This window comes from Eucalyptus grandis, chromosome 2, assembly GCF_016545825.1.
Source record: "Eucalyptus grandis isolate ANBG69807.140 chromosome 2, ASM1654582v1, whole genome shotgun sequence".
Taxonomy (NCBI): domain Eukaryota; kingdom Viridiplantae; phylum Streptophyta; class Magnoliopsida; order Myrtales; family Myrtaceae; genus Eucalyptus; species Eucalyptus grandis.
The window spans coordinates 31,527,836-31,555,086 of NC_052613.1; the positions used below are offsets into that span (position 1 = coordinate 31,527,836).

Here is a 27,251-nt window from a genome sequence, read left to right on the forward strand (position 1 = left end):
CGCGACACTCAAAGCACTTCACACGTCCTTTGGACATTTTATTGCGTGATTTTGATCTGCTTTTACCTCCGCTGCTACTAGGCTCTCGATGTTGTTTTCTACCTCGAATCATCAGTGCTTGCACTGCTCCTTTCGCCAGACCGTCATCTCGCAACTTTTTCTGCCACTCCTTAGAGAATAAGGCGGACTTTACCTCATTTGAGGTAATAGTAGTACGTTCCTGCAACATCGAATCAATAAAGTGCTCTCATGACTCTAGTAAAGAAGCTAATAACATCATGCCTTGTTCTTCATCATCAAGTATCTTACCAATGTTCTGACGTTCTTCAGATCCAACATGAGTTTATTAAATTCATCTAAGTGGGTTCTGATAGACGTACCTTCAGTATATCTAAATTGAAACATCTTCTTCAACATATATAAGTGATTGTTCAAACCTTTCTTCATATAGAGAGTTTGAAGTTTTGTCCATAATGCTGTTGCATCCTTCTCCTCAATAACCTCTAATAAGACCTCATCTAACAAATTTAATAGGATTATGCTATTTGCTTTTCCCATAAGCTCTACCCTCTTTGAGGCTTTCATTATAATCGACAATTCATCTTCGCCATCTAGTGCCTTGGCCAAACCTTGTGTTGTCAATAAAGCCCGCATCTTCATGCGCCATAACACAAAGTTATTTCTCCCATCAAACTTCTCAATCTCAGATTTTCTTTCAGACATAATTGCAATAACATAATTTCCATATAATAATTAGACAAGCAAAATCTCCAAATCACAATCAAGAAATCCAACCCCAAGCTCTGATACCAATTGTTGGGATATAATACGTGGAAACGACAGGATCTTGCAATTTACGTCAATGCGAAATCACCAGAGAAATAAACGAGAAAAATAAGGATACCAGAAATTTACGTGGTTTGGTCTGAGTATCGGTACCTATGTCCACGGGGAGAGCCGGCAACAAATAATCCACTAAAATTTGAGAATCATAATTTACAATCACTCAAGTGTTTCTCATACCTAGATTTAACCCCAAACCCTAAGTGTTTATGAATAATAACTCACTTGGGAATAAACTCACGGCACAAATTACCACGCAACAAAACTCTCTATGTACGGCTTCGTGAGGCTTCAAGATCTTGCGGATCTTCTTCAAGCGGCGTGGACGTGCAGCTTCTCACGTACATAGGGCTTCGGTAAACGTTGAGCGGCTACTTCACACGTAGGGTTTTGTTTTCCTTTTATACGTGTGTGTGCCTTAAAAGTCAAAGCTTGACTTTTGGGCCCCACCTTTTCTTACGCGTGCAGAAGAAATCACGGGCAGGGGCTTCACGGCTCCATTCTTCTTCTTCATTTCGGATTCCGCGGGCTTTTAAGCGATGAACTTTCCTCCCTTTTATTTTATCTTCATGGGCTAAAACAAGAAAGCCCATGCCGTGGGATTTGAACACTTTTATTTTTAAATCTTCAAGAATCTAGCGAATCGCGTTTTTACAAACGCTCAAAATCGAGACATAATTTAACAAGTCCTATGTGGCGGAGTTCTTGGTGGTGGCGAGCGGGGAGAACAGCGAAGGCGTGACACCAGAGGTCAACGGTTAGGGAGCTTTGACGGGAAGGCGATGCGCTCGAGCTACTACCGGAATAGGAGGGAATTCAGAGGGAGCAACGTGCTGGTGGTGGGATGTGGGAACTCAGGGATGGAGATTGCTTACGACTTGTGGAGTCATGGCGCCAACACTTCTATTGTTACTCGAAGTCCCGTATGCAAACTCTTTCTTCAAACTCATGCAATTTTCCTTCTTTAGTAAGCGGATGGAAATTAGAGAATTTTAATATTTTCGTGGAAATTCAGTCGGGAGTTGATAGTGGGATCTCTTGCAACAGATCAGACATATTCGAATGATTAAGGAATCCATTTACTTGGAGTGACAAACGACTTGATGATCAAATGATATAGAGAGCAAATGAAGCCCTTATCTTCTTTTATAGCTATAGATAGTGGCTACGTTTTTTTCACGACCTTAATAGCCTGATGAAGAGAATTCGCGGGTAGTCGTTACCGAGGAAATGGTGTTTCTTGGTATGGTTTTGTTAAAATTCCTCCCATGCTGAATGGTTGACATCGTCATGGTACTACTTAGCATGCTCGAATATGGTGACTATTTCAAGTACGGCCTTCGGAGGCCAGAGAAAGGTCCATTCTATCTGAAAGCAGCGACCGGACGATCCCCAGCCATCGACGTCAGGGCAATGAAGAGGATCGACGACGGAGTGATCAAGGTGAATTAAGGAGTTATGGGCTTGTTTTCTTTGAAATTGAATTTCGAACTGAATCAAAAGTCTGTCAAACCTTCTCGAGTTATAATAAAGCCAATGATCTAGCTTTTCCCCTCCATCAAAAGCATTAACGGGAAGCCGGTCACGTTCATGAATGGCACGACCAAAGGCCATAGTCTTTGCCACTGGCTAAAAAAGCAATGTGCGGAAATGGCTCCAGGTACGTTTTCTTTGAATTATTTTTTTCGTTGGGCCACTTAATAATGATTGCTTTTTCTGAATTGGCAACTTCTCCCATTTTATCTTGATATTTATGGTAACTTAACTAGGATGGAGATCATCTCTTCAACAAATACGGAATGACCAAGGTCTTGCGCTAATGGAATGAGCAGGGCCTGCTCGGCATCTCTGATGACGCGCGGAATGTAGCATGCCATATTAGTTTCGAACTGCGACGCAGAAGGAAGTGTGAGTGACAGAACTAAGAAGCGATATTGTTCGTGCAACAATATGCTTGTACCAAAAAAATAGAGGATACATGATGACCTCGCACTGTAAACAGAATTAAAGCTTCATCAAGGTCAAAATCAATAATGTCATTTTATTTGCAGATTAGTGACCCACGAGTGTACGAGTTCCCCTTTTGACGTTTCTTTCTCTAATGTTCTTAAATTTTAGCAGTTCAAGTCACTTACCGACAATGATCAATGATACTCTATGCAACAAATTGTTTTGAAACGATTATATTATATGACTTACCTATTTCTCCTCTATCAAAACAAGAAAGTTATCTTAGAAGTTAAAGTACATTCCAAATTGGGGACCTAGGTGACAGGTGACGGGTGACGAAACGTACGGCCATGCATTGAATGGGAACGTAACAAGATCACTTTTTAGTGTTTAGTCAATTTGACTGAGTACCTTGAACTCGAGGCAAAATAAATGTTTATGGCCAAATTTTGATTTGCAAGCGGTTGTTTGCCCATTATTTGGACCAAAATAAGACTTGTGGCAATCCAAGACTAGCAAGAATGATTTGAAAACGTCCTCTCTCTCTCTCTCTCTCTCTCTCTCTCTCTCTCTCTCTCTCTCTCTATGGAAAAGACAAATTCTACATCCCTTATTTAGATCGTATGAAGATCTTTATTGTTCAAACCATAGTGAGATACTAATTTATAAAGTTGTGTAAAAAGAAATAAAATTCAATAATAGACTATAAGTGTCATCATTTTTCAAATAAAAGCTTAAAGTAAACATTATTTCAAAATAAAGGTATGAAAAATCCTCATTTTCTCAAATAAAGACTTGAAATGGATCTTATTTCAAATAAAGGTATAAATTTACCATATAAGTTTAAAAAAGGGCTTAGACTTACTATGAAGAGCATTTTATCTTTTAATAATTTATTTTTTTCCCTTTTCTTTATTTTGCCTATTTTATTCTTTCCATAGAAAAGGGAAAATTCTAAAAACGGACTCAAAATGCCATCATTTTCTTAAATAAAGGCTGGGAGTGTACCTTATTTCAAATAAAGGCATGAATGGCTATGTCTATTTCAAATAAGGGCCGACTTTCCGATGGTCAGGGGTATTTTCGTAATTTACAAATTTTCTCTTTTTTCTTCCTTTTTTTTTTCTTTCCTTTTTCTTTTTTCCTTGGTTCTTCTTCTTCCTCTTCGCCCATGGCCGACAAGCCTCCGGTGATGCCCATAGAGGGGGCGAGGCTCACCCTCGCCTGATTTGGTGAGGGCCACCTGTGTCGACTATAGGAGAGGGACAACCTCACTTGGACGAGGCAACCCTCACCTTGGGAGAGACCACCCCTTGTAGCCATCAATGAGGTCAGCACTCGTTGGCCCTAGGCAAGGTTGACCCTCCTTAGATTTGGCGAGGGTGGCCTCACTCGCGGTCTGTGAGGGCTCGACGACCTTGTCAATCGTTAGTAAGGGCCAGAGAGTGCTTGTAGGTCCTCGCTAGCCCTTCCCAGTAGCCAGTGAGGGTTGCCGAGCACTCGCTAGCCTTTCTTAGTGGCTGCTAGCCAACACCATAAAAGAAAAAAAAAAGATAATAGAAAAAAGATAAGAACATTTGGACAAAAACTCCATTGACAAGTCTGAAAATTTAGCTTGTTGGCGACCGGCAAGGTCAAGTCTTTATTTGAAACAACCATGGCTACTTTAGGCTCTTATTTGAAATAAACAATACTACTTTAGATTCTTATTTGAAACAAAATCTACTCCAAACCCTTAGTTGAGAAAATGAGGATACTTTGGGCCCTGTTGTGGACACGAATGTCCAAAAGTGGCGGGTTGAGGCTAAGAACACTTCGTTGAGTGTGAGTGAAGCGTACGTGGGGAGGTTTCTAGTGGTTGCTAGTGGTGAGAATGGAGAGGGTTCGGTACTGAATGACAGTGCCTGGTCTACGTAGTTTTGGTGTGTTCATGCACTAGAGCAGGTACAAGAATGAGAGAGATTATTGGGGAAGGAATATACTGTTTTGGTGGCTAGTTGCAGAAACTCTGGGATGGAAATTACTCGAGATCTTTCTGATTGAGGCGCTTCAGCTTCCTTCGTTGCTCGTAGCCCAGTGATCTTTCTCACACAAAGTGCGTATCGTCATGGAAATAGTCATTGACAAGGATCACGTTCGTGGTGAAAAGCTAGTTTCTAGTGGGGTGAGCATGGTCCGAGTGATTACTTCTTAGCTTAGAATTGGGAAGCGCCCATTATGGATTGGTTCCAAAAATTAGAAATGAAAACTGCTAGTTGGTTCCATGGATCTATCCAAGAACGGGACCGCCAGTTTAGTTTGGTTCCCATGTGAGCTTATGGAACCCTACAAAATTGCATTTATTAATTAATATCATGGTGATTCTAATTTCTATTTAGAGCACTAAAGCTTGTTCGGTCTTAAATTCAAATTATATTACAAGCCATTAATTACCATTAAGAATTGAAAGTCATGGGTAGAATGAATTGACAGTTTGGTTAGTTAGGAATTTAATTTTTTTGAAAGTCATGGTGTGATTCTCCTAGGTTTCTTGATAGCGGGAATATGTTGAGTTTGGACTCTACGTTAGAAGCCCTAACCTCCACAAAAGTCAAAACATTGAACACTTGATCCATCTTTTATAAACGCCAACATAATTTAATCACGAGGATGGGTAAGGAAAGACCTAATAATGCCCTTAAAACAAGCCATTGGCTCTTAATTTCGTATCATAACGACAAAGCGCAGCAATATTTAAAGACTTCTCCAGTTGGTCTCTTCCATCCTCTTCCTTTTTTTTTTTTTTTTTTTGATTGAGAAAGCACATAAATGGATTATTAGAATGAACAACAAAAGTGGAGGGATTAACTCAATTACACATCGGAGAGACAAATTTAATTAATAATGTCTAATACTAAAAATATATGTACATATATATTATTTGAAAAATTACAAAATAATTAAGCAATTGAGTTGCAATTTCTTTTTGAAATATATATACCAATCCGGTCCGGATGGGTGGTTCCGTGCTCGAAACCAGGAATCAGACTGATACTTATCAGTTCGAGTAAATTGGAATTGAGAATCAAATCAGTCTCCATGGAAATTGTTGGTTCCAGGCCGGTTCACTCTATTCCGTACGATTTCCGATTCTTGGCTGGGTAAGGGCCAGATTTGGCTAAGCGAGGCCCTAAGTGAGGTCGCCGCCTTGCCCGGGGGTAGCAAGGACGGCAACACCCTTGCCCAGGGCCGGTAAGGGTTGGCCAGCCCTCCACTATGGTGGGGGAGGGTTGGCCCCCCAAACCCAAAAAAAGAAAGAAGAAAAAAGTTTAAAAAAGAAGACAAAATTCAAAAAATTTATCAAAAAATGCCACGTCATTAATTTCCGACCAAAATTGGCTGGATGGACTCAATTAACAAGAAGTGAAAAACTTCAGGACTAATTTAGTAAAATTAAACGGTTTATGACTGAATTGACAAAAGTTTAATAAATTTAGGACTTTTTGAACAATTTTCCCGAGTTGCAATTTCTTTATTTCAATATAAATACTAGTCCAGTTCAAATGGACAATTAAAAACCCAAAATCAGGAACCCAATCCGTACTCGCTGAGTTTAGTAAATTGGAACCGGGAATTAGATCAATCCCCATGGGATCCGCCGATGCCAAGCCAGTTTGGTCTATTTTTAGGCAGTTCATATGGTTTACGGTTCTATTGCACATCCCTACTTTCTATTGCTTTTACTCTTCTATGCATAAAGCAATTTCAGTAATTTTCTTTTCCATTTTCTGAATTTATTGTTTTAAAATATGTCTCGAGTTTGAGTCCGTGAACAAAACTGAACCCAAGATATATTATGAAACCAAACCCAAGATAAATTAAAGGAAAATGGGTTTTTGGACTTCAAGTTGCCGATTTCTAGAGACCAAGCCATGATTTTGTAGATTATGGAAACAAAGCTTTGTTGGAATCCAAGTTCAAGAAGTCTGACTTTGTGTCAGAAAAGGAAATAAAATCAAGGCTATCCTAGTAGGTGTGTGTGACATCCTGAATTTCTGATTCTGTTTTCAATCGAATAAGTTGGATTTTTCATTGACACGCCAATAGCACTTTTCCCTAAGATGATCACTCACGGGATAACTAGTCTATTTGGTGAAGCCGTTAAGGGATTTTGACGCAAAAGACTAGATAATTCGATCAGAAATCAATTACTCGACCGTGCTAATCTTCAAGGGTCAATACAACATTCTATAATTGACTAGAGACTGAAGATAGGTCAGTTCGATAGAGGTATGTGATTAGAGTGTGGGTGATTCCACCTAATTGCAAAATTCTCGTCGAATTGCACTAAACCGATTTTTCTGTACCCTGTGCCCATATTTGAAACCTTGAGATTTTTATGACAACTCGATAATGTGTCGAAGATGTACACCATGGTTAAAAAATAATTAACTACGGGCCAATTGCACTGAAAATTCCTAAAAGCTACCAGAGAATAGCCAGCACTCTCTCCCCCTTGCCGTCGACAATTGCCAAACCGTCGGACATGTCGCATGCTGCTCACGAGCTGCTCAAAGCCCGTCCGTCTCGCGTATGTCTCACTCGCCTGCACCCGTGCGTCCATCGTCTAACCATCATTCACCGTCCCCAAGCCACCTCAGCTCGCCGTTCCAGCCGTCATCTGCCTCCGTTGAGCTTGCTAGGAGCTATTGTAGCCGCCACCGTCCCGTTGTGGCCGTTTCAGCCCAAGCCGAGCCCTCATCTAGCCTTTTTCAGTCCAAGAAGAAGTTGAAGCTTAGCCCCTTGCTGAGGCTTCAAGGCCCGTCTAGACCTCCGTTGGTGTCGTCGCAAGCTTGTTTATCGCTTGCCTCCACATCGTCATCGCCGTGGACTCATTGGCCCGTTAAATCAATGAGTTTACTTGCTAAACTATGTTTAGGGAATTAATGACGTTTAGTGGATAATTAGTTTAGGTTAAGTGTAGATTAGGTGGTTAGTTAATTTGGATTAGTGATTAAATTATTTAATTATGCATGTTAGGTGGTTAGAATAGATTGATTAAGGGCTAGATAGACTGTACTATTTATCTAGATAGGTTCAAAAATTTTCTAGGTCCATTTAGGTGGTTAGATTAGCATTCCCGGCCTAAGTTGGTATTTATTGTATTTAAATTGCATTATTTAATTATTTTTGGTATTTATTTAATTATTTTATATTTTTCGAAAATTATACTAGGATAGTCGGTGATCGAAATTTCGAACTGATTGTAGTGGTGTGCTTAGTTTATGCAATTGAGTGTTGATTTGTGCAAATTGAGCGGTGATTGGAATTTTGGTTATTTATTTCAAAATTGTGAAATTTTGATATTTAATTAGAAAATCCCGGGTGTCGGGTTTTAACATCAAAAGTGGTTTTAAAGACTATGTCAAATAGTGGGATTTTAAAAGGGAGGATATCAATTTTTCTGGTTCGAATTGACCGTGTACCCACACATGATTATTTTTACCGTATGTTTTTAATACGAAGAAAATGGGCCAAGTACATTATTTTAATTGAGACATTTGAGTGCAAAGCACGATTTCTTGGCTGATATTGGGTGGGTGCATAAATGGTATGAGAACCCGTTCCCGATATGAGTCGGGTGGACGTGTCCCTATATGGGATGCCTTTGTCAACAGATGTTGGTCGCAGTAGAGGCCGAACCGATGCTCTTTTGTGGAATGTCGTCGATGTAGTGACATTGCCGTGCTCGATGGGGCGAGACAATGCCTGGTTACGTCAAAAGACTACCGAACGTCGAGTAGGTCGTGCTTGTTAGGCTGTGATTAAAAATTGGAATGCATGATGAGTGACATTGACACGCCAAATTATGGGACAAAATTGTGTGGCACGAAATGAGACGTGTCATAACGATTTGGCCTTATAATCGGGACCTCTGTAGTTGTTTGAGGTTTAAGATGTGGCGGTCCAATTGATTGAGCATGATTACTGCTTATGGTTGTTTATATGAACTATACCGACCTACATGGGAGGGTCCGAGACAAGGTAAGTCTCTATGGTTATGTGATTGTGTGGCTAGGCATATTTTCTTCTTAGTTGGAGTTTAGGGGGTGGACTTGCTGAGACGTTGTTTCACCCTGTCGTGGGCTCAATCTTTTCAGGTCCTTAGATGGTGGCCCCACCGATTTGTTATGGTCAACCTCGGAGGATTTCTGAGCTGATTACTAACTTCCTTGTTCCTAGAGACCACCCGGTCTATGAGCTCATCATGATCACCGTCTAGGCCGATGAGGACCTACCTTAGAGGGTACCTCATCGATTTAGGACGTGGTTGTGTAGAAGGCTCAATGGATACAGAGGTTGTCCCCTCCAGGGCTTTGAGATCCCCGCTGTGGTAGTCGACACCGCTTTTGGTGAGGGTGCAATTGACTCTCCTGATGGTGCTGTGGAGAACTCGGCGCCCCCGGAGCTTGTGGAGTCCGAAGGATCGGTGAATGCGTTCGACTAGTGGGTCATAGGATAATTTCCTTTTGAGGGCCGACCTTTTTGGTAGACATATTAGTTTTGTATATAAACCTAGTTTGTTTATAAAAACGTGTTTTGGTTGTAAATTTGTTATCTTGTTATTCTATCCCATGTTGTTTGCTATCGGGGATTTGTTTATTCACTTTCACATGTGCAATAAAATAAATGAGTTAGCGACGCATCTTGGGACGTTGCAATTTCATCAACCACTAAGAGATGTGCGCACGCTTGAGGTTCAAAGCGTGACAATGTGGGTCTCTAGAACTTGGCCAAACAACAACGAATAAGAGAAAGAATAAAAGGAAATAAAAGATATGATATTATTTGATGTAGAAGTCGGCTTGAATTGTATGTGTGTGTGTGTGTGTGTGTGTGTGTGTGTGTGTGTGTGTGTGCACGTTCTTGTGAGATGCTGTGTGGATCACAAAAGGTCTTGAAGCCCCGCATGTGTGCTTGGTGTTCCACCATTGTTGATGCAAGCAATCTTGAAGCACCAAATATTGAGTGCTTGAAAGTGGGCTTGTTGTTTTTCATTCGTGCAATTACATCCGAGAAGAATTAGTGCTTGTAGCCGATTAAATCTTGTGTTAAGATTTACATGTTATTCCTTCGTGAGATTGAGAGATTACTTCTTAAGAATTTCGAGGCTAAACATTGCGTGTGTTATTGGGTGTAATTGGGGCTTGGAAAACACCAAGTGAGTGTTTGAGTGATTCGAGTGTGTAATCTCCTTGTATTGCATGATCTATAGTGAAATTCGTCGCTGCTCTCCCCGTGAACATAGATCTTTATGATTGAACCACGTAAATCCGGTGTCCAATTTATTTTCTTCTTCTATCTATATTATTGTTTGATCGCTCGTTTTTCGCAACATGTTGTTTAGATGAAAATCTTAGGCACAAATAAGAATTGATAGAAGTGGCCATATATTTTATTCTTTTTCTTGGCTACTTCGGGTTCATGTGTTGAGCCAGCAAATGGTGGTACAGGCTATCGTGCAAGTATCTCCCCTCTAATATCTTGGAAAATGTCCTCAGGTTATTGTGCAAGTACCTTCCTTACTAAGCTGAAAAATACAGGCTTCAAAAGTCAAAGAACGGGCCGTTTTTTCTCGAAAGAACAATCTGACCGACCCATATGAGTGTTAAATGGGTTAATCATATTAAATAAATGGTCATAAATGGGTTTAAATATAATATGGATATTAAATGGGTGATAAACAGATTATAAATAGGTTTACAACTTACTTAAACCTAACCCACCTCTACAACTCTTTTTTTTTTCTTGCCCACACTTGATCTCTTGCTCGCTCATTTCGTATTTTCACTTTAGTTTGTGTGTGAGTTTTAGTAAAGAATTTTCATAGCATAATAGTTTTTGAAGTACTATCAAAATAACAATCTGTTGTGACTCACAAATTCTTAAAAGAGTGGATCTCACAACGATTTCTAATCATTTGTTATTTATTAGATCGTTGTTCTTATAATAAATTAAAGAGAGTCACGTATTCCTCTTTCGTAAATGGATTAATACCCTGAAAAACTCCAAACCGATACACCTGTGACAAATTTACTCCAAACTATTTTTTTTACCATCAAAAACTCCAAATTAGTATACCTTTGATAAATTTACCTCAAACTGGTATACTTGTGACAAATTTACTCTCTGTTAGTTTTCGTTAAATTTTACAGTCAAATTATTAAGTTAAATGACACGTGACAGTTGACTGGTATACCAATTTGGGATTTCACACTTCGTTTGTCACAGTTTACAAGTGGAGGGTATATTTGTCATAAATTTATTATTTTAGGGTTTTTTGCCGTCAAATAAATTAGTTTGAGGTAAATTTGTCACATGTGTATCGGTTTGGGATTTTTTATGGTAAAAAAAATAGTTTTACGTAAATTTATCACAGGTGTACTAGTTTGGGATTTTTCAGTGTATTAACCCTTTATAAATTGGGTTAAACATTGAAATGTCTTAATAATGTGAGTCGAGTCGGATATGACTTATGTTGAATATGAATCATTATTTTTGTAATGCATGAAAATTAATTAAAACAGGTTAAATGAATCTATTTAAGTCTGATCAAACTCGACCCGGCCTATTTGTTTAATGGGTCTAACTTGGCTTACCTGTTTCTCCACTGTCAAAACAAGAAAGTAATCTAGGAGATGGAACATATGACCATGCACTGAATGGAAACGTAACAAGATCCCTTTTTAGTATTCAGTCAATCTAACCAAGTACGTTGAACTCGAGGCAAAACAAATGTTTTATATAGCCATATTTCAATTGCCTTTTTTGACCCGACTTATTTTATTTTATTTTTTTCCAATTACAAAAAATAACAAACACTGCCGAAGATAAGATAAGTTAATGTAAAAGATAAATTTTGGGTAAGCATTCCTATAGACAGCATGTAGATTGACATTGCAGAGTCAAATACAAGGAAAATGTACAAACTAGGAGAGCCGACTATGGTACATAGTGTCATTTAAAGAATAAAATCAAGCATTTAGGAACACTTTGAACTGAATTTAAGTGGGCAAACTTCATCACAATATTGGATTTCTTGCTTGAAAATCAACACTGAATAGTAGGTGAATAGTTACGTGAATGGAATATGAAAAAGATGCCGATGCTGATGCCAATTTTAGATGGCTTGATAGTTAGGTGGAGTATATGTATAGGAAAAAATCCCAACGAATGAAGTTGATTGTGGCAAGTTTAAGGAAAATCATCCATTTTTTACAACTCTGAACCTGCCAATTTTAGATGTGATGTGTTTCGCTAGATCAAGCACGTCATCGATAAGGATCTGTCATGGACCTGCATAAATGTGATTGTGATGTGCTGTTGTAAATGGAGGAGGAGGTGTTAGGGAGGGTGAAAAAGTTCCCACTATGCCAAATAGTACTACTTGAGACAACGTGGACATGCTCATCTTAACTCTTTGCAATTGAAGTATTGCTGAATCCGCATTTCTTTCATGGATCCAAGGTTGTGGTTATGGTTTGTGTACCCTGATTAAAGATGGAGCAGAAAGATGCGTATTTAGTTCCTTTAAGTGACAGTGACTTGTTAGTATTAGAATTGGGGTTGTGTGGAATTCAAGTACTTGCTAAAAGCAATGTTCGAGCAATAGGAGAACCCACATGCCAAGCCTCATGTGGACCGTAAAAATTGGTTCTTCTACATGTGCAGTGTACTTGATCTTACATCTCGAAACCAAGCTAAGGCAAAACGAAAATTATTGTGCTAATGGAAAACCTGATCACTCGGTTCGGGATTATAATAAGGATCTTACCTCAAGCAAAATTTTGTTCATGCTCCGGCAATAAATCCTCCTCCTCGCATCTTATGTTAGCCAACGGATAAAAGATCATCTGTTCAAGCGGGACTCTGAGAGGAGAGAGCATACTCCCAATAAATGCGCTCAGATGTACTTCCATATGAGCTCAAATTAATAATGGCAGATCCATACACGAGTAAATGCTCTCTCCCTACAAAAAGCACACGAGCTTGTAACTGCCGATACCTCATCACTAAGAACACCCTAGCTGTTGAATCAAAGAGAGCCAAATCATCATGGAGAAGGCCAATGAGAAAGAGGTTGTGGTGGCCATTGTTGGCGCGGGCCCTGCAGGCCTAGCGGCAGCGGCATGCTTGAACCGCCAAGGAGTAGCCAACGTCGTGCTCGAGAGAGAGGACTGTTCTGCCTCTCTTTGGAGAAACCGGGCGTACGATCGATTGAAGCTCCACCTAGGCAAGCAATTCTGTGAGCTCCCCCACATGCCCTTCCCCTCCAACTCACCCACATTTATCCCTAGGGCCCAATTCATAGAATACCTCGACAACTACAAGTCGCAATTCGACGTAAAGCTGTATTGCCAAAGGTCCGTTGAGAGTGCATCATACGACGATCAAACCGGCAAGTGGCGGATTGTGGCGAGAAATACAGGCTCGGGCGAGCATGAGGTCTATGTGGCGGAGTTCCTGGTGGTGGCGACCGGGGAGAACAGTGAGGGCATGATACCAGAGGTTGACGGCTTAGAGAGCTTTGGCGGGGAGGTGATGCACTCGAGCAAGTACCGGAATGGGAGGGGATTCAGAGGGAAAAACGTGCTGGTGGTGGGTTGTGGGAACTCAGGAATGGAGATTGCGTATGACTTGTGGAACCATGGTGCCAACACTTCCATTGTTGCTCGAAGCCCTGTATGCAGACTCTTTCTCTAATTCAATTCATGCATTTTTCCTTTTCGGTGGGGATGGAAACTAGCAAAAGTTTACCTTCCTAAGCAAATTCAGTCGTGAGTTGATTGGAAGAAGAAAGTGGTTCATTTCATATAGTCATGCTCCCATATAATTAAATGATAATATCCTGTAACAAGTATAGCCTAATAAAGAGGATTTGCAGGTGCAAGTTTTTACCAAGAAAATAGTGTTTATCGGCATGGTTTTAATAAAATTCCTTCCGCGCCGAATCGTTGACATTTTGATGAGGCTACTTAGCAAGCTAAAGTATGGCGACTTCACCAAGTACGGCCTTCAGAGGCCGAAAAATGGTGCGTTCCATCTGAAAGCAGCGACCGGACGATCCCCCACCATTGACGTCGGGGCAATGGAAAGGATCAAGGACGGAGAAATCAAGGTAGATTGAGTAATCATAGGCATTTTTTCCTTGAAAAAGAATTTAATATATAATCAAAAGCAAGTTAAACCTTCACAAGTTATAATAAATCAAACGATGCAGGTTTTCCCCTCCATCAAAAGCATTCACGGCAAGCTGGTCACTTTTGTAAACGACACAACAAGTCAATTTGAGGCCATAATCTTTGCCACTGGCTACAAAAGCAATGTCCGGAAATGGCTCCAGGTAAATTTCATTTATCTTAATCCTTTCCCTTAAGTCACTTAATAATAATTTCTTTAGCTATTAGAAGAAAGAAAATCAATTGATAACTTTTCCTTGTTCCTCTTGATATCTACGGTAACTTAATTAGGGTGGAGATGACCTCTTCAATGTTCAAGGCATGACCAAGGTCCGGGACCAATGGAAAGGAGAAAATGGCTTGTACAGTGTCGGCTTCTCTCAATGGGGCCTGTTTGGCATTGGCAGCGATGCACGGAATGCAGCTAACGACATTAACTTCGAACTTCAGCACCAAAGGAAGAGCAAGTGGGAAAAATAAGAATGCGATGCTTGTGTCACGGCCAAGAGGTTTCTGTAGCTAAAGGGTCGTGTCTTTCCGTGGAGGAACTCTTGCTACCACTAGGATTCCCAACAAGAGCTCTTTTGGAACATTCTAAGGACGGGCGATACGGTAATTGAGCCAAAGTCTAGAATTCTCATATTATTAGTGTTGATAGTTAGTAGGTTTGGTAGTGCGATCTCATCCACCAGATGAATTCTCGATCAATGGATGTAATTAGAGGGCCTCTAGTATAAAAAGGGTGCCCTCCCCCTCATTTGTAACCATCCAACCATTCAACAATACAAAGGGTCATTTCTTTTTAGAGCTTCTTTCTAGGAACTTTCTTCTCTACGATCCGGGTGAGCGAGCAAGTGTGCGATCAATCAAGCAAGTCTTGGCTTAGGCATCCCGACGATCCAAGTCGATCCAAAAGTACCTGAGTCGCCGCATGGTCATGATCCCAATCGATCGGCCCGTGACACTTGCATGTCGTACATGCGGCGATAGGCTTGTATTGATGAATTGTAGAGGGTCCATGATAATAGCGCTTTGTATACAGTAATCAAGCTTTATCAAAGCATAAATCAATAAAATGTTTCGGCTAAATTTTGATATGCGAGGACTTGCTTGCCACATAATTGGGACCAAAACAAGATCGGTCGCAATCTAAGACCAGCAAGAAAAACTTGACAGCCTCTTAAATTATGATTCAACATTCCTTGTATGATGCCACTTCTACATTGTTCAAAGAATGGTGGGAACACATTTTACCCACTTGTCTCAGAAAAGAAAAAAAAATCTTTAGGATAAACCATGTTCCACTACATGAGAAATGATTGAGTGACAGTTTTTAATTTACTGTGAGAATAATAGTCTATTTTAGACAAAAAAATTAAATAGCAAATAATTATAAGTTATTGTGGGATTCACTCTTTTAAGAATTTATGGTTCCCCAGAAACTGTTATTGTCAAAAATTGTTATGCTATCAAAGCCTATATAGATATATTCATAAACTTATGTACAATAACATGACTATCCAAAAAGAAATTGAAATGGGAGTGCCGATTATGGGCATGGGTCCTCGAGCGTCGCTGCATTAGCATGCCAGAACTGCCTCTTCATCGCCAACATCATTTTAGAGAGAGAGAGAGAGAGAGAGAGAGAGAGAGAGAGGATTGCTGTACCTTTCCCTCCGGAAGAAGAGGACCTGCGACCGGTTGAAACTCCATATCGGCACGCGATTCTACAAGCTCCCTCGCATGCCTTACTCGTCTAAATACATTTTCTTTTCTTCCCAAAAGCTGCTTCCGAAGTGATGTGGACATCGAGTCATATTGAGGAGGAGGTGCTAGGGACCCATTGTCTATTCCTACTGGTTCGATTACTCGAGCGCAGGCCAAACAATTCAGGCAAGCTGTTGGCGTCATGGTTCGTGATCTTTGGCGTGAAGATGACCTTGGATCAAATCTTGAAGAATCTTGGAAATCTTGGTGCAATTTAATTATCTTGTCACCAAATAATTGACCAAGTCAAGTTATATATATTCTTGTTTAAGAATATTCTAAAATAGGAATATTTTAGAATATAACGCATTAGATTTTTAGGGTTGGTTTTTAGGGTTTGTGTGGCAACCTATATAAAGGATTTGCCAAATTTCTTTGGGACAGATATATTTTATTTTTGAGAAAAAGAATTGAGAGGTTCTCTTTTTACTGTTCTTTTGAGGACTTGACCTAATCAAGATTCTCTTGTGGCGGTCAATAAGACTTATCGAGCGAGATAGCGAATTCTTTCGCTCGTGGCGTCTATAACGTTGGTTGGTTGACACGTGTTCGTCAATAGGTCACGTTCATACCGAGGTTGCCAATCACAGGTTTGATTGGAGGTCGAGGTTTGCAATTCACACCATTTGGGCCTTCGTAGAATGATCCCTCCGCAACGATTCACATTAGTTTGGTATTAGAGCTTGCTTCTACAAGGTCTATTTATCTTTAATTTTCTGTTGATATTCAGTAATTTGAGATTTATTGAGTTAGGGTTTCGATTCTAGCTAATTTAGGGATCATATTGCTTTTGTGCTTCCATACGTAGTTGTTTGCTGTTAGTTTTAAATTTTCTTTTCTAGCATCTTAAATTGTATCTGAGTTCGTCAAAACAAAAAAAGAAGAGAAAGAAAACGCACAAAAAAAAGTGTGCAAGAGAAAAAAAAAAGGATTCGGCAAAAAAAAAAAATTAGCCAAACAAAAAAAATAAATCAAGAAGGCGACTCGTTTGTTAGTAGACCAAATTGAAACAAAATCAGTAGTGATTTGCGTTTCAATTGGAATTTCGAAAGTTGTACTTGTTGGTTTGAAATTGTTACTTGCTTAAACAAAATCAATAGTGATCTAATATTGTTTGATTAGTTTGATTGATTGTCGTGAGGGGGTTGAGAGACAGGTTTTGATTCCATTAAAGAGCTTGTGAAAAGAGAATACGAGAGGAAAAAGGCAAGAGTGTGTAAGCTTAATTGAGGGTGGAAAAAGCCTAGACTTGAGTTAAACACGAGAGAAGTGACAAATATCTCGAGAGAAACACGTGAGGGAGTGATTGGTGAGGATTTTTTTTAGACTAACGTTTACTTGTAGGTCTAAAATATGTCGCGCGAAGAAAGTGTGAATCTACGGGAGGTTGACTCCATACAAAGGGATGAAGCGCTCGTGGAAAGCATCCAGCAATTGAGGGTCGTAGTGGAGGAGCTTAGTGGCCGAATGATGGAGAATGGCATGAGGGTTGATGGTGACCGAGAGATACCCCGAGGAAGGCCGCAACATCAGCGAGATGCCTCTAGAACACAACATAGAAGGCAACAGCAATATGATGATGATGAGGCCGGCATGGAGGATGATCGAGATGCTCGATTTGAAAGGTGGAATGGAGGCCGAAGGTTTAGACACCGAGGAGATGATGAACTTGGCAACATCAAGATGAAGATTCCTTCCTTCCAAGGGAAGAATGATCCCGATGCGTATCTAGAGTGGGAGAAACGCATGGAGATGGTATTTGATTGCCAACGATACTCTGAGCTCAAAAAGGTAAAAATTGCAGCTGTTGAATTTACTGATTATGCTATAATTTGGTGGGATCAACTTGTGACTAGTAGGAGGCGCAATGGTGAAAGACCGATAGAGACGTGGGATGAGATGAAAGCGGTGATGAGGAGGCGTTTTGTGCCAAGTCATTACCATTGAGATTTGTTTCAAAAGTTACAAACCTCACACAAGGCATAAGAGCGTGGAAGAGTATCACAAGGAGATGGAGATTGCCATGATCCGTGCTAATGTGATGGAGGATCGTGAGGCCACAATGTCAAGACTTTTGAGTGGTTTGAGCCGAGACATAGCAAGGGTGGTAGAGCTGCAACACTATGTTGAATTGGAAGAATTGGTGGACAAAGCCATCAAAGTTGAGCGGCAATTGAAGTTGGACTGAATCACAAGAGTGGAGGAGGTTCAAATCAAAATTGGAGATCCAATTGGAAGAGAGATGAGAAGCCAAATTGGAGAGGAAACAACACAAAAACCGAAACTTCAAAGGAGAAGGAGAGGGACGGTAAAGTTGGAACGAATCTGGTTTTAGGTAAAACAGAAAATTCTAACACTAGAACTCGTGAAATTAAATGTTTCAAGTGTTTGGGCAGGGGTCATATGGCGAATCAATGCCCTAATAGGAGGGCAATGATCATGACTAGACATGGTGTTATTGAGTCCGAAAGTGAAAGGGAAGAAGATGATGATGAGATGCCACCATTGGAGGATTGTAGTGATGGAGAAGTGGCTATAAAAGGAGACTTATTGGTGGTTAGGCATTCTCTGAGTGTGCAAGTAAGGAGGAGGAGCATCACCAACAAAGAGATAATTTGTTTCATACAAGGTGTGTGGTGAATGATAAGATTTGTAGTATGATAATTGAGGAGGTAGTTGTGCGAATGTGGCAAGTTGTATTATGGTGGATAAGTTGGGCTTGAAGACAACAAAGCACCCTAGGCCTTATAGACTTCAATGGTTAAATGATAGTGGTGAGGTGAAAGTATCGAAGCAAGTTTGAATTCCATTTGAGATAGGGAGATATAAGGACAAAGTAAAGTGTGATGTTGTACCTATGCAAGCGGGTCATATCTTACTTGGAAGACCATGTCAATATGATCGAAAGGTACATCATGATGGGTATACTAATCGTTATTCATTGATGATGAATCAAAAGACTTATACCTTGGTACCAATGACGCCTAGTGAGGTGTATCAAGATCAACTAAAGTTACAACGAGAAGCCGAGAGAGAGAGAAAAGGTGAGAAATTCGAGTGCTTGCGTGGTGTGTCTGAGATGCAAGGAAAAGGAGAGGCTGAGAGAAAGATTGTGGTAAAAACCGAGGGAAAAGAAGAGAGGAAAGAAAAGAGGCAAAATCATTTTTATGCAAAATCAAGTGAAGTGAGGAGAGCTTTAGTTCTAGATCAACCAATGCTTGTACTTGTGTACAATGAAGTTTTATTTTCTACTAATGATCTTGACCCAAGTTTGCCTAGTCCTGTTGTATCTTTATTGCAGGAATTTGAAGATGTCTTTCCTGATGAACTTCCTGGAGGGATACCACCGATTCGAGGCATAGAACATCAAATTGACTTGATTCCTGGTGCGCCATTACCTAATCGACCCGCATATTGAAGCAATCCCGAGGAGACAAAGGAACTTCAGCCGCAAGTTAGCGAACTATTGGAACAGGGGTATGTGAGAGAGAGTCTTAGCCCGTGCGCCGTCCCTATTTTGTTAGTGCCAAAGAAGGATGGAACTTGGCGAATGTGTGTCGATTGCCGAGCAATCAATAATATTATGGTAAAGTATCAACATCCTATTCCTAGGTTAGATGACATGTTGGATGAGTTGCATGGTTCTTGCGTTTTCACTAAGATCGATTTGAAAAGTGGCTATCATCAAATTAGGATGAAAAAAGGTGATGAATGGAAAATTGCATTTAAGACCAAGTATGGATTATATGAGTGGTTAGTAATGCCATTTGGATTAACTAATGCACCGAGCATGTTTATGCAACTTATGAATCATGCTTTGCGTGCTTTTATTGGTCGATTTGTGGTTGTCTATTTCGATGACATCTTAATTTATAGCCGAAGTCCTGATGACCATATTGAGCATGTGCGAGTTGTCTTGCAGGTTTTAAGGGCCAAGCAATTATACGCTAATCTAAAGAAGTGCTCTTTTGTTACCAACAAATTAGTATTTCTAGGATTTGTTGTTAGTGCTAATGGTATACAGGTTGATGAAGAAAAGTTAAAGCAATTCGTGAATGGCCAACGCCTAAGACCATAGGAGAGGTGCGTAGCTTTCATGGATTGGCGAGTTTTTATCGACGATTTGTGAGAAATTTTAGCCCTATTGCCGCACCATTAACTGAGGTAATCAAGAAGCACGTGGGTTTCACGTGGGGAGAAGAGCAAGAGAAAGCATTTAATCTGCTAAAAGATAAGTTAACTAATGCTCCTTTATTATCTTTGCCGAATTTCAGTGCTACTTTTGAGATAGAGTGTGGTGCTTCTGGTACAGGAATTGGAGTTGTGTTGATGCAAGGAGGGCGTCCCATAGCTTATTTCATCGAAAAATTGAGTGGAGCAACATTGAATTATCCTACCTATGATAAGGAGATGTATGCTTTAGTGCGAGCTTTGGAGACTTGGCAACATTATTTATGGCCAAAGGAGTTTGTGATCCACACTGACCATGAGACCTTGAAGTACTTGAAAGGACAGCAAAATTTGAATAAAAAGCATGCCAAATGGATGGAGTTCATTGAGACTTTTCCATATGTGATCAAGTACAAGAAAGGTAAGGAAAATGTGGTAGCCGATGCACTTTCTCGAAGGTATGCGATTCTAACTATGTTAGAAGCAAAGTGTCTAGGTTTTGAGCATATCAAGGGCTTATATATTGATGATGATGACTTTGGGAGAGTCTATGAAGCATGCGAACACACTGCATTTGATAAATTTTATAGGCATGAAGGTTATCTTTTTCGTGAAAACAAACTATGTTTGCCTAAGTGTTCTTTGCGTGAATTGTTAGTGCGAGAAGCGCATAGTGGTGGTTTAATGGGGCATTTTGGCATTAATAAGACTTATGAAGTGCTGTATGAACATTTTTATTGGCCACATATGAAGAGAGATGTCACACGTGTTTGTGAGAGATGCATTGCTTGTAAGCAATCAAAGTCTACAACTAAACCGCATGGCTTGTATACACCATTACCTATTCCAACGCAACCTTGGATTGATATTTCTATGGATTTTGTGTTAGGATTGCCTAGGTTTAAGTATGGTAGAGATTCTATTTATGTGGTTGTTGATCGGTTTTCAAAGATGGCTCATTTTATACCTTGTCATAAAATTGATGATGCATCTCATATTGCTAATTTGTTCTTTAAGGAGATTGTACGTTTGCATGGCATGCCTAGATTGATTGTTTTAGATCGAGATTCTAAATTTCTTAGCTACTTTTGGAAAACATTGTGGAAAAAACTAGGAACACGGTTGTTATTTTCTACTACTTGTCATCCACAAACCGATGGTCAAACCGAGGTAGTTAATAGAACTTTAGGGGAATTGTTGCGTGCTATTATTAAAAAGAACATAAAATCTTGGGAAGATTGTCTGCCACATGTTGAATTTGCATATAATAGGAGCATGCATTCTGCTACTAAATTTACACCATTTGAGGTTGTCTATGGTTTTAATCCATTAACTCCGTTAGATTTAACCCCTTTACCTGTTGATAAGCGTGTGGATTTAGATGGAGCAAAGAAAGCTGAATTTGTCAAGGCGTTGCATGAGAAGACGCGCACAAATATTGAGAGCAAGACTGAGCAATATGCAAGGCAAGCTAGCAAAGGGCGCAAGGAAGTGGTGTTTGAACCTGGCGATTAGGTTTGGGTTCATATGCGCAAAGAGAGATTTCTTGAGCAGCAACATTCTAAGTTATTACTGCGAGGGGATGGACCATTCATGGTTTTGGTAAGAGTTAACAATAATGCTTACAAGCTTGATCTTCCAGGTAAGTATGACGTTAGTGCCACATTTAATGTTTCTGACTTGACTCTTTTTGATGCTAGTGATGATTTGAGGACAAATCCTTTGCATGGGGGAGGGAATGATGTGGACATCGAGTCATATCAAGGAGGAGGTGCTAGGGACCCATTGTCCATTCCTACTGGTTCGATTACTCGAGCGCGGGCCAAACAATTCAGGCAAGCTGTGGGCGTCATGGTTCGTGATCTTTGGCGTGAAGATGACCTTGGATCAAATCTTGAAGAATCTTGGAAATCTTGGTGCAATTTAATTATCTTGTCACCAAATAATTGACCAAGTCAAGTTATATATATTCTTGTTTAAGAATATTCTAAAATAGGAATATTTTAGAATATAACGCATTAGATTTTTAGGGTTGGTTTTTAGGGTTTGTGTGGCAACCTATATAAAGGATTTACCAAATTTCTTTGGGGACAGATATATTTTATTTTTGAGGAAAAAAATTGAGAGGTTCTCTTCTTACTGTTCTTTTGAGGACTTGACCTAATCAAGATTCTCTTGTGCCGGTCAATTTGACTTATCGAGCGAGATAGCGTATTCTTTCGCTCATGGCGTCTATAAAGTTGGTTGGTTGACATGTGTTCGTCAACAGGTCACGTTCATACCGAGGTTGCCAATCACAAGTTTGATTGGAGGTCGAGGTTTGCAATTCGCACCATTTGGGCCTTCGTAGAGTGATCCCTCCGCAACGATTCACATCACGAAGTTATCTGAAGACCTACATGAAAAGTTTCCACGTCAAGCCTCGGTATAATCGGCACGTGATCTCAGTGAGTTTTGACACGAATGCTGGGAAGTGGCGGGTCAAGGCTAAGAACACTTTGTCGGAATTTTTCCAAATTAGATTTTTTTTCCTTTTAATTTTTTCTAGTGGTTGCTAGCAATGAGAATGGAGAGGGGTGGGTACACAATGATGCCTGGTCAACGTAATTTTGAAGGGAGTTCATCACTCAAGTAGGTACAAGAAGAGAAATGATTTGGTGTGAATTTTTAATCCACTCTAAGAATAACAGTCTATTTTGAACCACAAAAAAATCAAATATCGAATAATTATAAATTGTTGTGGAGTCCACTTATTCAAAAATTCTTTCCATAAACTGTTATTTTTACGGTAGCTCAAAAATTGTTAGACTAGTAAATCTCTAAGATCTTTCCAATAATGGTGATTTGACTTCCGTTGTCACTTATAATCTAATCATCTCTCTCTGCATACACATGAAAACAGTCACGGTCTTCTTTGAGGGTAGTGTCATAGACAAGGATCATGTCCTTGATAAAAAGATAGTTTCAAGTACTCTTACTCCTCTCTGGGCAAAGCTCGTTTGAGTTTTGTTTTTGTTTTTTTTAATGGTGAATTTTGAGGTTAAAATGAAAAGCTCATATAGGAATATGAGTCAAAAGAATTGGGTCATATATTAAATCATCTTGCACCTTGAATATACAATTTATGTGGCCTTGCGCTTATGGTAAAACCAGAAAAGAATGAGCGACTCTATTATGCTACAGGGGAAAAGTACTAAAGAAATTGTAAATACATTGCATTGGTACCAATTAACTTTAAACCTTTCAATTGGACTGATTTATGGCCTGCATGGTAAGGTTTCTATTTCTCTTGATTTCTATTCTTATGTTCCCCGAAAAGAAAACAAAAAAAAAAACAGAAATCTGTTTGGTAACGCCAACTTATTCTTCTATTCCCCAAAATAGAAAAGTGGCTGGGGCATAGATTTGGAATAAAAATAAGAAACGATAAAAAGTAACTTCTTGTTCCCGGGAACAATTTCTAAAAATAAGTTTTTGTTTTTCAATTTTTATTTTGTTCTTCTTCCTTATTGCGGCCACCACCGGCCATCTGCCAATTGTTGGCCACCTCCTGCCTCCCACAGCCACCGTTGGTAAGCCGATCACCGCGACTGCCGGCGATGTTTGTCACCACACATAGCCCACCGGCTGTCGCCCACGGCCCACCGGCTGACGTCCGCCGGTAGCCTGCCGTCGCCAATCGCAACATGACCGCCACCTGCCACCGCACTACTGTTGACCGCCGTCACAGAGACCGCCCACAGCTCATTGGCCATCGCCCCATCCCGCCTGCGACCGGTGGGCTATGGGTGGCAATCTTGCGGTAGCGGTTCGGCGGCAATGGTCAGCGGTCGTGCGACAGTCATGTGTTGGCCCTGCGGTGGCGAGCGACGGTCGGTGGTCCGTGAGTAAAAGAAAAAAACAAATAAATACAAAAATTTATAAATTTTAACCAAACACATTTTTATTCTTTTTCTATTCCAAGAATATAAATTTTGTATAATTGCCAAACACCTTATTTTACTTAGAAATTGTTCCCGTAGTAGAAATTGAAAAAAAAAAAAAAAAGAAGCTATTTTTGAAAAGAAATAATTCCCCGGAATAGAAATGATCCAATGTAATTTCTAGGGATGAAGTGGACCAATGGCCATTTCAAGTAAGCTTTTGAACCTGCGCATTTAATCTTCCATATGAGCGAAGGTTAATCGAGGCATACCATGAATGAGTGTACACTCTCCCTCTACAAAAAGCACCCGAGCTTGCATCTACCAAAGCCACATCCCTGAAAACATCATAGCTGTGGAATCAGGAGAATCAAATCATCCATGGCGAAGGCCAGCGAGGAAGAGGTTGTGGTGGCCATTGTTGGCGCAGGGCGTTCAGGCCTAGCGACAGCGGCATGCTTGAACCGCCTCGGCATAGCCAACCTCGTGCTTGAGAGAGAGGATTGCTCCGCCTCTCTTTGGAGAAACAGGTCGTACGATCGATTGAAGCTCCACCTAGCCAAACAATTCTGCGAGCTCCCCCACATGCCCTTCCCCTCCGATTCACCCACCTTTGTCCCTAGGGCCCAATTAATAGAATACATCGATGACTACGAGTCAGAGTTCGAGATAAAGCTGTACGACGACCTAATCGGCAAGTGGCGGATCGCAGCGAGAAACACGGTCTTGGGCGAGCATGAGTCCTATGTGGCGGAATTCTTGGTGGTGGCGAGCGGGGAGAACAGCGAAGGCGTGACACCAGAGGTCAACGGCTTAGAGAGCTTCGACAGGAAGGCGATGCACTCGAGCTACTACCGGAATGGGAGGGAATTCAGAGGGAGCAACGTGCTGGTGGCGGGATGTGGGAACTCAGGGATGCAGATTGCTTACGACTTGTGGAGTCATGGCGCCAACACTTCTATTGTTGCTCGAAGTCCCGTGTGCAAACTCTTTCTTTAAACTCATGCATTTTTCCTTCTTTAGTAAGTGGATGGAAATTAGAGAATTTTAATCTTTTCGTGGAAATTCAGTCGGGAGTTGATAGCGGGATCTCTTGCAACAGACTAGACATATTCGAATGATTAAGGAATCCATTTACTTGGAGTGACAAACGACTTAATGATCAAATGATATAGAGAGCAAATGAAGCCCTTATCTTCTTTTATAGCTATAGATAGTGGCTACGTTTTTTTCACGACCTCAATAGCCTAATGAAGAGAATTCGCGGGTACATGTCGTTACCAAGGAAATTGTGTTTCTTGGTATGGTTTTGTTAAACTTCCTCCCATGCCGAATCATTGACATCGTCATGGTACTACTTAGCATGCTCAAATATGGTGACTATTTCAAGTACGGCCATCGGAGGCCAGGGAAAGGTCCATTCTATCTGAAATCAATGACCGGACGATCCCCCACCATTGACGTCGGGGCAATGAAGAGGATCGAGGACGGAGTGATCAAGGTGAATTAAGGAGTTATGGGCTTGTTTTCTTTGAAATTGAATTTCGAACTGAATCAAAAGTCTGTCAACCTTCTCGAGTTATAATAAAGCCGATGATCTAGCTTTTCCCCTCCATCAAAAGCATTAACGGGAAGCTGGTCACGTTCATGAATGGCATGACTAGTGAGCTAGGGCTTGCATGGTAACTTCGCTATTTCTCCCGATTTCTATTCTTTTGTTCCCCGAAACAAAAGAGAACGGAAATCTATTTGGTAACGCCAACTTATTTTTCTATTCCCCGGAATAGAAAAATGGTTAGGGAATAGATTTGGAACATAAATAAGAAAAAAAAAAAGTAGCTCTTGTTCTTAGAACAATTCTAGAAATAAGTTTTTTTTTTTTTTTTCTTTTCTATTTTTCTTTTGTTATTCTTTCTTGTTGCAGCCACCGCTAGACGCCTACCAACCGTCGGCCACCTCTTGTCGCCCGTGGCCACCGTCGGAGTTGACCACTAGTGACCGCTAGCGGCGACGGTTGTCACCGCTCGTAGCTCACCGGCCGCCACCCATGGCTCACTAGTCGATGACCGCCTTTGTCCGTCGGTAGCCTACCGTCGCCAACCGCTGCACGACTATTGCCTACCGCCACATGACCGCCGACTGTTCCTACCAAACGCCATCGCAAGATCGCCGCCCATAGCTCACCAACCACCGCCCCCTCCTGTGGCCGGTGGGCTGTGGGCGGTGGGCGGCAATCTTGTGGTGGCAATCGGTGACGATGGTCGACAGTTGTGCAGCGGTCGTGCGGTGGCCGTGTGGTGGCGGGCGCGCGATCAGCAATCTATGAGCAAGAAGAAAAAAAAAATACAAACATTTATAAATTTTACAATACGCATTTCTTTTTTTCTATCTTAAGAATAAAAATTTTGTATAATTATCAAATACATTATTTTACTTAGAAATTGTTTCTAGAGTAAAAATAGAAAAAAAAAACTATTTCTGAGAAAAAAATAGTTACCGGAATGGAAACGTTGCCATGCACACCCTTAAAGGCCATTGTCTTTGCCACTGGCTACAAAAGCAATGTGCGGAAATGGCTCCAGGTACGTTTTCTTTGTATTATTTTTTTTGTTGGGCCACTTAATATGATTGCTTTTTCTGAATTGGCAACTTCTCCCATTTTATCTTGATATTTATGGTAACTTAACTAGGGTGGAGATCTCTTCAACAAATACGGAATGACCACGGTCTTGCGCTAATGGAAAGGAGAAAATGGCTTGTACTGCGTCGGTTTCTCTCGGCAGGGCCTGCTCGGCATCTTTGATGACGCGCAGAATGTAGCATGCCATATTAGTTTCTAACTTCCACGCAGAAGGAAGTGCGAGTGACAGAAATAAGAAGCGATATTGTTCATGCAACAATATGCTTGTACCAAAAAAATAGAGGATGCATGATGACCTTGCACTATAAACAGAATTAAAGCTATATCAAGGTCAAAATCAATAACGTCATTTTATTTGCAGATTAGTTATCCATGAGTTTTCGACTTCCCCTTTTGAAGTTTCTTTCTCTAATGTTCTTAAATTTTAGCAGTTCAAATCACTTACCGACAATGATCAATGATACTTTATGCAACAAATTGTTTTGAAACGGTTATATTATATGACTTACCTATTTCTCCTCTATCAAAACAAGAAAGTTATCGTAGAAATTAAAGTAAAATCCAAATTGGGGACCTAGGTGATAGGTGACGGGTGACGGAACGTACACCCATGCATTGAATGGGAACATAACAAGATCACTTTTTAGTGTTTAGTCAATCTGACCGAGTGTTGACACCTTAATTTTAACTATTTTTTTTTTAGGGTAACAATGATATTTAACTTATTTCTTAAAAAAG

The 27,251-nt window shown here is 40.4% G+C and overlaps 2 protein-coding genes and 1 pseudogene across 2 annotated transcripts; all 3 read left to right on the top strand.

Moving 5' to 3' along the window:
• Positions 1-1,625: 1,625 nt before the first annotated feature.
• Positions 1,626-9,280, top strand: LOC104435156 (probable indole-3-pyruvate monooxygenase YUCCA10). The gene is made up of 3 exons (XM_039306986.1): positions 1,626-1,766; positions 2,176-2,286; positions 9,146-9,280. The coding sequence occupies exons 1-3, from the start codon at positions 1,626-1,628 to the stop codon at positions 9,278-9,280; spliced, it is 387 nt and encodes a 128-aa protein (XP_039162920.1).
• Positions 9,281-12,888: 3,608 nt separating this feature from the next.
• Positions 12,889-14,492, top strand: LOC104435157 (probable indole-3-pyruvate monooxygenase YUCCA11). The gene is made up of 4 exons (XM_010047964.2): positions 12,889-13,515; positions 13,718-13,951; positions 14,054-14,176; positions 14,304-14,492. Exons 1-4 carry the CDS (start codon positions 12,889-12,891, stop codon positions 14,490-14,492), a joined length of 1,173 nt encoding a protein of 390 aa, XP_010046266.2.
• A 9,761-nt stretch (positions 14,493-24,253) lies between these two features.
• LOC104435158 lies at positions 24,254-26,712 on the top strand (annotated as a pseudogene).
• Positions 26,713-27,251: the final 539 nt, after the last annotated feature.

What these genes read in the sequence shown, in the direction of transcription:
- LOC104435156 (XM_039306986.1), top strand. Translation starts at nt 1,626, where the DNA reads ATGCGCTCGAGCTACTACCGGAATAGGAGGGAATTCAGAGGGAGCAAC. An exon ending in CTATTGTTACTCGAAGTCCC is followed by an intron (nt 1,767 to 2,175) that starts GTATGCAAACTC and finishes GACTATTTCAAG; the next exon opens with TACGGCCTTCGGAGGCCAGA. An exon ending in TCGACGACGGAGTGATCAAG is followed by an intron (nt 2,287 to 9,145) that starts GTGAATTAAGGA and finishes TGTCCCCTCCAG; the next exon opens with GGCTTTGAGATCCCCGCTGT.
- LOC104435157 (XM_010047964.2), top strand. Translation starts at nt 12,889, where the DNA reads ATGGAGAAGGCCAATGAGAAAGAGGTTGTGGTGGCCATTGTTGGCGCG. An exon ending in CCATTGTTGCTCGAAGCCCT is followed by an intron (nt 13,516 to 13,717) that starts GTATGCAGACTC and finishes GAGGATTTGCAG; the next exon opens with GTGCAAGTTTTTACCAAGAA. An exon ending in TCAAGGACGGAGAAATCAAG is followed by an intron (nt 13,952 to 14,053) that starts GTAGATTGAGTA and finishes CAAACGATGCAG; the next exon opens with GTTTTCCCCTCCATCAAAAG.